This window comes from Myotis brandtii, unplaced genomic scaffold (assembly GCF_000412655.1).
Source record: "Myotis brandtii unplaced genomic scaffold, ASM41265v1 scaffold2216, whole genome shotgun sequence".
Taxonomy (NCBI): domain Eukaryota; kingdom Metazoa; phylum Chordata; class Mammalia; order Chiroptera; family Vespertilionidae; genus Myotis; species Myotis brandtii.
The window spans coordinates 108,046-119,254 of NW_005358307.1; the positions used below are offsets into that span (position 1 = coordinate 108,046).

At 49.3% G+C, this 11,209-nt stretch overlaps 1 protein-coding gene across 1 annotated transcript in view; it reads left to right on the plus strand.

Moving 5' to 3' along the window:
• SPOCK1 (sparc/osteonectin, cwcv and kazal-like domains proteoglycan (testican) 1) overlaps positions 1-11,209 on the plus strand; it is a 148,707-nt gene that overhangs the window by 19,033 nt on the left and 118,465 nt on the right. The window contains exon 2 of the mRNA XM_005866137.2: positions 2,348-2,474. Within this exon, the coding sequence (XP_005866199.1) occupies positions 2,348-2,474 (127 nt within the window). The remainder of the gene's footprint in view (positions 1-2,347; positions 2,475-11,209) is intronic.

Below are 11,209 nucleotides of genomic sequence, written 5' to 3' on the forward strand. Positions count from 1 at the left end.
AGAGACAGGGATGACCTGTCATTAACTGGTGATTAATAGCTGGTTCCATCTTTTCCTCTAAGCTATTGGCTCAGTGTTCACTTCTCTCTCTACTGCCTTTGGCTAAGCTCCTTCAGGCGTCTTTCCTCCGGGGCATCATTGCACGTGGCTATGTCTGCTCCAGCAAAGCTGCCCACTCTTTGGACTTTATAGCCCCTTCCTGGGAGTTCATAACAAGAATTGCTTCAGCTGTGGACTTGTAGCTCGGGACCGACCCAGGAGAGGGCTGCTAGACGCCACAACTTCTGCCTGTGTTTCTGATTCATTATCCACGTCAGACAATCTGCTGTGAGAATGATGACAAATGTGTGGTGTTCTGCCGAGGGAATCATGTCCTCTAAGATTAACCCATGCTGACAGCCTGCTTGGCTGCTGCTCGGAGTCCCATCACCCACCCTGCCTTCTTCAGTAGTCCAGAACAAACCTTAAAGTCTACATAGTGTTTGGCAAAGGATAATAGGAAACCTCACATCCATTTAGAAATGCAAATAATAGATGTATTTATTTCAGACAGAGAGGCCAGGACAAGGTGGGCTGCTGCTATGGGAGCTGAGAGGCATTGGAGAGAGGAACACTACTAGTATACAAACATGTAGGTGACTCCAGAGAATTTTCAAGCTAGTAATCCAGGCGGGACTGAGATGGGCTAAAGAAGAGATCATTCCTGGACACTCGGAAGTTGTGTGACTGTCATCACCGGGCAAGGCTCTCTCCCAATTTGGGCTTCAGTTTCCCCCATTAATGAAACGAGTGAGCTGGATTAGGTGGTCTCAGAGGGCCCTTGTAGGACTTCCTTTTCCAGTTCATTGGTCAGAAGGTTCAGCCTTATGGTCCGTAGGATTGTGCTATGGGTACAAGATCATCTGCCTGGATGTCAAGTCCAAAGGTAGTTCCCCTAACAGACATTCCTCTTCTTACTGTCCTCCACCCTAAATCACTAGGGTGGGTTTGAGATAAGAACCAAGTTGGTGTGTGCTCTTCCTCAGTCACTTTTGTTTTTTTATTTGGAAAAGGGTAGGTTACCTTAGATGCCAAACCCTAATTCCTGAGGAGCTGAACATTCATTACGTACTTAGTGGAAAAGGTCTCCTTCCTGTGCCCCATGAGTTCTTCGGGGGAATTAAATGCCACTCCAAACCTTGGAATTAAATCTCGTTTCTATTGCGATGGTAATTGCATCCTCTGTACCCCCATCTATTGAGGCAAATAATAATTATAGCAATGGCTGCCATTTTTATTGCTTCCTATTTTCCAGGCATTATATGGAGTACTTTACACACCACAGCTCATTCAGCCCTCATACCATCTACTAGAAGTAGATTCTATTGCCCCATTTTATAGATGAGGAAACTGAGGTTTACAGGGTTAACAATCCCGCCAAGATCACACTGGCAGAGCTGAGATTTAAACTTATGTTTTCTAACTCCAGAGCCCAGGCGTTAACAGTCATTCAGGACTATCAGTGCAAAGCACTTCAAGGGCACAGTCATAGCCTGACAGTCCACAGATACTTGTCCTCTACCCAGAACACAGGCCCACAGTGATGAGAGTCACTCCTAGCAGTTTGCTGGGAGAGCAGCTTCAAGTAAGAGAACAAGGGTGGCAGTTCCTGCAGCCTTTTTTCCAGTGGTTTGTGATAAGGGATGGGGTTCTCTCCATGGACACAAGCCATCCTACTAGCACCATGTATCATTATGATAAAGGTGAGGATGCGGAGACTGGAACTGGCATGAAAGACTAGAATTCTGCTTATTTTTATAGTTGAAAGTGACATCATCCCAGTGCCTCTATCAAATGGCAAATTGGAAGTTGAACTGAAATTGCTAAAAATGTATCCAGAGATGGTTTCCACAGCTGTGAGGAAGTCACTGGTTGTGTTTGGAGATGCATTTCTAGCGGAGATGCTTGCTGAGTCATCCCACTCAAAAGCTTCTGGTCAGCCCTGGAGGACACCAAGGCTTTGGGTGCTGTTTCCAGGCACCTGTGATACCCCCTGCACTGGGGGCTGGTGAGCCAGTGGAACCACACTCCTTCCTTGTTCTTTGCGATGTATTGCGAGTGTCTTTTCACATCAGGAAGTGATGTTTTACAACATTTTAATGGTCACATCACCTTCCCGGTCCATCTGGTGGGTTGAACCTGGGCTTTTGGAGCAGTCTCCTGCCCCCACCAATGAGTTGGAACAAATGGAAATGCTGGCTGCTTGACCAGCCCTTTTAGTTATTTGGCCTTTATCCAGGGACTTGGGGGAGAGAGCCATGGGTATGGGAGCTTGCATTTACTTATCTCCTCTTTTTTCCATCCTCAGGCAAAAGAAGGGGAACGTGGCCCACAAACACTGGGCGGGACCTTCGAATCTGATGAAGTGCAAGCCCTGCCCCGTGGCACAGTCGGCCATGGTGTGCGGCTCCGATGGCCACACCTACACTTCCAAGGTCAGTCACCTTTGTCTCTTTTGTTGTGAGAAATACTCCTTGTCTGCTGGTTCTGACAGGTCTCCGCACCCAGACTGGCCCCGTGAAGCTCCGTGCAATGTGGGGCCCTGTCCTTTAGAGGCTGCCCCATGAACAGACTGTCAAAGAGACAAGTGAGATAGAAATGTTACCTCCTATGTCCTGGCGGGGGCGGTAGGTGGGGGGGTGTCAAGGGCCAAGGGGAGGGGAATTCTGAGAGTGGATGTGATCCTGAGGTTAATCCAGGGGAGCTTCCTGGAGAAGGTGAGAGAGCAAGCTGTGCCAAAGATGCAAGTCATGCAGCTCGGCTGATGAGAGCAAAGGCATAAGGGCGGCCCGGGATGCTGCCCAAAGGACAGCATGGTGACGGGAGGAGTGTGACGGTGACGGGAGGACTCTGACGTCAGCATACACTTCCACTGTGTCTCTTGCACATCTAGATGGCATCCAGCCCTGCACCAGGCCCCGGGACTCCAGCCACTGTTCCTTTCTCAGAACCTCAGGGACTTGCAGTCTAATGGGGAGGGCAAGTGTGGTGATAGGTCATTGTCACTCAGACCTGTGGAAACAAAGGTGGTTTCATAGAAAAGGGAACTGGGGATCCAGTGGGTCTATCTGTTCTTCTGGGAAGGACGGGGAAAGTCTCACAGACAAGGGGCATTTCATTTGGGCTCCAGCAATAGGCCCTCTGAGCAGCGGGGAAAGGGGTATTATCAGGAGAAAGGAGGAAGGAAGCGAAACTTCCTTCTCAGACTTCAGACTCTCTCCTTGGGGTAAAGTGGTCCGTTTGTGTGGGGAATGGGTAGTCTCACTGGGATAGTGAGTTAAAGAAAAGGAAACCACAGAATGGACAAGAGTTTGCCTATTTGTTCTCATATTCAACCAACATAAGTCAGCACCGCCTTAGTGCCCGACACCGAGCGAGGCAGGAGGCGTTGGTGTGTGGCTGTCTCTGGCCCCAGCCTCACCACTGTTCTCTCTCCTCCTGTTTTCCTGTGTGAGGCTCCCTTGCAGAATGGAGTCTAGGGCTAGGGAGAGTTGCTACAGGAGACACCCTGGTCACTTACGGCCACACCACCATGAGGTTCTTGGGCTCAGGGATGCAGGCCATTCTGCAGGCCTTCTGTCCTGACCCACCGCACAACAGCTGACAGCATCTGTTCTCTGTGACCCCATCCCCATCCCAACCCTGGTGCACCCTCCTGCCTGCTGCCTTCACAGGCTTATTTGGGTTATTTCCAGGCTGAGCCATGCTTTCCTACTGATTTTGTATTGCACAGGTCAATATTTCCATACATTTAACAAAACAGGCATCTTTTGAAGGGATGTATCCTTGTACCCACCCATGTAATCTGCTTTAGGACCCCCCACACACACACACACACATACACCTTCCCCCACTCTCCCTGACCCCTGATAGAATCAAAATTTGAAAGTTTGTAAAAATGGGGCTTGCTTCTGACCATGTGACTCCTTCTGGAATAGTTGACTTACAAGGGGCGTTGACGGGATTTACGGGGGCATTGATGCATCAGTTCTGTCCACCACTCCAAAGACAGCTCAGGCCACCATTATCTCTCACCTGCAGCCCAGCTCCCAGGTGTGCACAACCTCCTGGGGCCGCTGCTGAAGTGCAGTGACGATGTGGTGGGGCTGGCATGCGGCCTGAGAGCCTGCATTTCTAACAGACTCTAGGCGATGTCCATGCTGCCGATCCAGGAACTACCCTGGGTAGGGAGGACTTCGGTTTTCACAGGTGCCTCCTATTAAATCTGTTTGTCTCTAGTTTGCCCTTCCCCTGCCCCCAAAGTCCATTTCCACATGATCGAAGGGGCTGTGTAATTCTGTAATAAATGTCTGTCATGTGTCTCCCCCGCTTAAAATGCTTGGATGGCTTTCCTCTTGCTGCTAGAACTAAGCAGACCCTTTGTCGTTACTAACAAAGCCCTCGAGCCTGTGGCCTTTCTATTCCATAATCACTTACCATAGAAAAGCCCTTCCTTCATTTGTTCAGTAGTGAGCACTTAGAATTGTTCTGGGCACTGTGAAGACCATGGTGAGGAGCGGTGGGAAACAGACAGGCACCGTCGCAGGTTATAGTCTGGTAGAGGAGACACAAAAGATAAGTCAGCAAACAAGCAAATGTGTAATTTCAAATTTTGGTTAGTACGTATTGAAAAGGAAATGAGCATGGTGCTGAGAGTGAGAGCAAGAGAGGCCTACGTTATAGGGGATGGCAAGGGAAGGCCTCTCTGAGGGGGTGTCCTTAAAACTGGGGTGAGAGGGGTTAGAATGTTCCAGATAGAGAAATAGCATAACTCAAAGCTCTCAGGCAGGATGATGTGCTTGAAGAACTGAGAGGATGCCCGCGTGACTAACGGTGAGGGGAGAGGCACATGAGGTGAGGGTGGACAGGGAAGAGACATTTAGCCAAAGCTGAAAGGTGAGCAGACGGTTGAGTAATGCCAGGCTCCTGGAACACTTGTTACTGTAAGTGCCTTCTTGTCCATGTCTGCCTTAAGAACACGAGATCCTAGAGGGAGACACCATGTCAATTACCACCTTAACCAGACACAGGACACAGCACATAGTGGGTGCTTCACAAGACACAGCACACAGTGGGTGCTTGATAAGATCATGGACAAGACTGGACCACCAGGGACACTAGTTGAGAAGGAAAAGAGAGATTCTGGTCTGTGCACCCCATCAGGGATTTGAGTGAACGGGCTGATGAGAGCTTAGCGATTGAGAAAAATAAGCCATCCCCACCAAGGGGCCAAGTTGCTTAGCTAAACACCCAGCCTGGGGTTCGGGCAGAGAGTCAGAGGCTCCTTGCAGTGGTTCTCGCTGTGAAGATCCAGCATGTGCTGCTCAAATTATTCCCTCCAGCTCCGGAGTAAACTGTCTGATCCTCGAGCCTGTGACTGGGGATGAGCCATGAAATGTCAGTGAGTGATGAGGGCTGTTTGGACAAGCGGCATGTCGCGCATCAGGCCCCAGCAAAATCCTGCCCGCTCGCTTGTCCCTCGTTCGCAGAAGGAGCTTAGAATGCCAGCGCCCCATGGCCCCTGAGCTACAAGGAGCAGTGGTAACCCATCGCCTTGGCTTCAAATGCTGTCAGTTGCCCAGGGAATGTCTTTGGAAAGGCTCGCTGGTCAGGGCCCCCTGCAGTCTGGGCTGGAAAGTGGGCTTTTTGTGTTAGAGAGGCTGCCTGTTTACAGATACTGTTAAATGGCTTGTGTAAGAGGCAGGTCAGGATGTGAAAGAGTCCTTTGCAGTGACTCCTGAATCTTCAGAAGAGGAGTGGCTTCCAGACACCACTGGGCAGAGCCCTCGAAGGCCCTCCCTGCATAGCCTGCTGTTCCTCTAGTGTCCTTGAATTCCTACACCAGCCTGAGTCCCCACATTCCAAGACCTGCTCACTGTCTGTTCCTGGAGCAAAAGAAGAGACCTAAAGCCCTCTCACCAGAAACTGCAGTGTTCTTCTCCCCATTCTCCATATGGGTACACTTGAGGCCCAAAGAGCCAAAGACAGTGGCAGGGTTTGTCACCCATATCTCCTGCCTAGATCTCACTCCTGTTTGAAGTTCAAAAGCGGGGGAGGGTGGTGGAGGGAAGGCATTGCAGTGGAAAATGCTGTAGGTGTTGGGTTTTGACATTAGTCTCCTAGTTTCTGTCTTTTATGAACTTCTAGAAGGTTGGCATTCTCTTTTACCTAAAGTAATGAATCAAGTGCGACTTGATCAAAAGGCATCCACTGACGGCTAAAGACCTCGGAAGCCCGGGACAGTTCTCACTCCCATGGCACTCAATGTGGCTTCCTTCCAAGGGGGAGTGTTTCCGTCTGCTTGGGTTTCTTATTGGGTGATTTCGTTATTGCCCCTAAATCCATGACCACTTAGTTATGGAAGTTTAAGGGGACATTTTAATCTCACAGACAAAGCTTTTGAGGCCCACCAGTCAGTGGTCAGTTAAAAGAGTAAATGAGTTAACTATCACTGAACAAGCACCTTTCCATCCTCAGTGGTTAGGGCCTTTTCTGTGTCAGTGGGGTCAGGAGGCAAAGGACAGATGAGACCGTGATGCATGGCGATTGGATATTATGTCAGATTCACAGGAGTTAGTGTTGGCAGAAGTGTATTGCAGCCCAGTCCCATCAGCAAGGACCTGGCGCCTGTAATAAATGATCACAGCTCCCGGACGGCGTGTTTGCCCTTTCACAGATGGTCCAGAGGCCGCGGGAGCACCGTCAGGAGCAGGAGGGAGCCTGAGCCCCAGCTCTGTCCTTGATGCCACTGTTTGTCCCTGGGTCTCATCAAACTAGTTTTCCTTCTGCTCCTAGAACTGGGGGATGCATTTAGGACCCTCTGTCGGTGCCAGGGTTCTTCCAGGGCTGGCGCCGGCCACACTCAGAGCCCCATGACTCCCCCAGGACGAGAGGTAAAGTGGACCAGAACGCACAGTCCTGAGATGAAGGAGTATAAGATGTTACATGGCAATAAATGTTTATTGAGACTCTATAAAGTATAACCCATAAAAGATAAGGAACAGAAACCCCCCGCTGGGAATAGAGAAGTGGGAGGCCAGTGTCGCAGCCGCCTGAGAATGTGACAGAGATGCTGCCCCTTGGCGTTGATTCCAGGCAGTAAGGATCAGTCTAGTCATTTAACTGCCCCTGATGCCACATTCTCCTGCCAGGAAAAATGAAGTAGGTAGTCCAGACGCTCAGTACATGGTGGTTGAGTCTGCCTTACTCTGCGTCATGCATTGCACTGAGTACTGAAGAGGTGACAAGGGGCAAAAGAGAGAAAGTCCCCATTTTCATGGAACTTAGAGGGAAGGTGGACAAGTTGAAAGGCAATCTCTTTTCATTAGAATAGGGGCACTTGGGGTGCTGCAGGACACAGAGCAGGGCCCCCTCAACTCCGTGGTGGTGTGAGTGGTCTTAGAGGAAGTGATGATACAGTTGAGATCTTAAGGCTGGAAGGAGTCAGCCAGAGTAAGAGTCGGGCAGAGGGTGGGGCAGCTCATTCATCCCAGGGAAGAGGGGGCTGATGAGATGAAAGGAAGCATGGCGCCTTGAGGGAACCATGACAGTGTCATTGTGGTGGGGTCATGTATGAATTGGGGGCAGGTGGTTGACTAGCTGCAGAAATGAGGCTAGAAAAAAATCAGGGTCCCTTTCTACAGGACCTTGAAAGCCACATGAGTTGGACTTGACACTAAGAGCTTCAGGGATGCTATTAGGCATTTATATTTTTTAATGGACCTACACTGACTGCATGATGGTCGAGGTTGGGGGCAGGACTGGAGGCAGGGTGACTGAGGAGCCTATGGGAGTGTGGGGGGCAGGCGTGGATTTGCATCATGTTTGCAGAGACGGATTGAAAACAGTCTAAAGAGGCACTCAGGAAATGGGAGCTGATCGTGGTGGCTGAATTTAAATATAGAAAGTTATGTCATCTCTGAGCTCAGCAGAAGGGCTTCTTCACCGTCCCAGTCCTGGTGGGACTTGCGAATCCGCCTGCCGACAGCTTGTGGCCTCCGTGGGAACCAGCTGGGACCTGTCATCTGGGAACGCCTTTCCTTTCTCTCCCATTATCCACATGGAAAGATGGAAGCTATGGGGTCCTGGCTGCCAACTCCTAATTTTGCCAGTAAGCAGTGGAAGTTGCTGCTGCTGACTAGAATCTGGCCAGCCCAGACTTCAGGTGGGCAACCTTAGCCTTCTCTCCAGAGGGAAAGCTGTTCTGGAAAGTGTGAGCGGATCAGGAGAGGCGCTGGGGTCCTGGATGCTCAGAGGGAGCAGGGGGTGGAGGGTCCCCGCTGCTCCAGCCCCGGCCCCACTGGTCTCTAACTGCCAGGTCTCTTTCAATAGGACTTCATTGCCTTCTCTCCATCTGCACCCACCCGACCACAGCTCAGGTGTGAGGGCCAGGATTGCTCATTTTCCACCCAGAAGCCTGGGGTGCCCAGCCCGACTTCTGAAGAAGGGGCTCTCAGAGGACAGCTGCAGCCCTGAGAACCAGCTCTGTTCTCGGGCATTAGCCTGGCTGTTGGTAATTGGAAAACAAGTAGGCAAATACCCATCTTCTCTCTCCCCTCCCCACAACGTTTACTTCCTTAATCGCCGTTAAACAATTAGCAAATGGCTCATTTGTGTCTAGACGCAGAGGAGAGATGCAGTTAAGAACTGCTGTGGAGGAAAATGCTCTTCTGCGCCTGCACGCAGCGGGCGGGGGGTGGGGAGGGGCTCACTCTACAGGGCTGGCATTTCTTTCGACATATTGTCGCGGCAAATTATATTATTTTCAGAGTCATCTTAATAGTTTCCAACAATTGCTACCAAGTAAAGGTCATGTTTGAAGTTCTTGGCAAACGGAGTCTCTGTTGGCCGCATTTCCCACGAGCAGGCTCTGCTGGTTAGAGCGAGTCCAGGACATGGATTTGTAAGACGTCTCGAGACAGCTTCCAGCTCTGATGATTTCTCCATCCCCCCGCCCCCAGACTTTCGGGGTGCTGTGACCGTGACAGGCGTGGGAGGGCTCTATGTGTGGCTGCTCTTTGCTTTTTTTAGTAGAGTTGAGGCTGTCAGTATTTCCAGAGATATTTGTAGACAGCTCTGCCTCCCTAGAACCTGCTGGGTGAGAATTGTCTCCACTTGCAAATGGCTCATGGGTGACGGCCTGGCTTAGAGAAGCAGGAAATGAAGTGACTGGAAAGTATAGGTGGGAGGCTTGCATTTGCACATGTGCCCAGGAGGGTGTGGCACAGTACTGGCAATAGTAACCACCCAGGATTGAGAGGACTAGCAGCGATTAGGGAAGTCACTGGGTGCTCCCATCTGGGCAGTCCTATAAGGACAGGAAGTAGCAAAAGTCCCAATGCATCCCTGTGCTCTCAGGCAGTAGGAGAATGGCGTCCTGTGTCCACAGAGCACATGGAGGAGGAGTCAGGTAGTAGATTTCATTCTTTTGATTTTCTGTTTTTTAGAAAAATCCAACAAAAGAGGTATTAGGACTTTGGGGAAATACTCAGTGTCATCTAACCAACTCTAAGCACTTTTGTCTTATACATTAAACAGTTTGGGATTTGAGGACAAATACCCCATGGCCGATGCCCCAACCTTGCCTTTTCCCCTGAGGACTTGTTCATTTTCAACCTCCTTTCCTCAGCCTGGGGTAGCCAAATATCATCCCATAATGAGAGCCAGTATTCATACTATGAAAACTCTCAACTATTAGTTTCAACAGTTATTACCCTAGTTTTACTATCATCCTTTTATTCTTCTTTACAGGGTTTTTAGAAAAAACAGGTATAAATAATATTTAAAATATTAATTGTGTGTTAATATAGGTCTGTTTGCTATAACAAAAACCCAAATGAAACAGAGTCTTAAATAATATAAAGTTTTATTTATCTCTCATGTAAATATTCCAAAGACAAGCAGCCTGGAGCAGGTACGCTGCCTGTAGACTGTCAGTGACCAGGATCCTTTTAGCTTCTATCACTCTTAGCAATTGGAATTGTGGAGCTTCTGTGTCTGGGTCCAAGATGGCTGTTGTTCTCCACCAGCGGGAGGGAAGGAAGGGAGGGAAGGAGGGAGGAAGAAGGCACTGTCCAGAAGTCACCATTGGCACTTCGGCTCACATCTTATTGAGTATAACTTAGTCACAAGGCTACCCCAAGCTGCAAGGGAAGGTGGAAAATGTAGTTTTTATACTGGGAACCTATGTGCCCAGCTAAATCTGAGAGTTATATTATTAAAGGAAGGGTAGATTGGATATTGGGGATATTTAGCAGTTCACACCATAATAATATTTTTAATGATAACAACAACAATCACAAAACAACAGTACTTAATTACTGAACACACATTAGGTACTATGACAGTGTGCTAAGTGTCAAGTGCATTTTATTTCCTCTGTTCCATCTAATTCTCACAGCAAAGCTATGAGGTAGGTCTGTCATTAGTCCTCACTAAAGATGAGAAAACTGAAGATACAAAACCCTTCCAAGGTCAGTGCCGCTTGTGAGTAGCAGAACAGCTGCTTGAACCGGGTCTGTCTGACTTAGAATCACAGCCTCGCCTTCCATGAGTGAAAAGCTGTCTGAAGAGGAATGTAGCCTGCCAGCTGTGTCATCAGGATGCTTTTGATTTCAAGTGACAGAAATATAACCCAAACTTAGCTGCATCCCAAAGCGAAGATTTACTGGCACATAAAGCTGGAAAGCACACTGGGGAAGGCAGGCCTCCAGGAAAGAAGGGGACATTCAGTGTTGACAACACTCCATTCCTTCTGTCTCTGTCTCTGCTTGGTGCGTGCCTTCATTCTGCAAAGAGGCTTTCTCCCCGTGGCGGAGAATATGGATTTTGACAGCCCCACATTCATGTGCTCCTAACCTAGAAACTCCAAAGATATTTGCCAGGGTCTTTGTTTCAATGCCAGGAATAGATTCCAATGGTCTCTTTTTGAATCATATGTTAATCCTTTAATCAAAGACCATGGTCACATGACCCTCTTAACCCTTATCCCTCACTGTGATTCAGGGTAGTGTTTTTTTACCAGCATAAGAGGGAGGGACCTGACCGATTTGGCTCAGTGGATAGAGCGTCGGCCTGCGGACTCAAGGGTCCTGGGTTCGATTCCACTCAAGGGCATGTACCTTGGTTGCAGACACATCCCCAGTGGGGAGTGTGCAGGAGGCAGCTGATC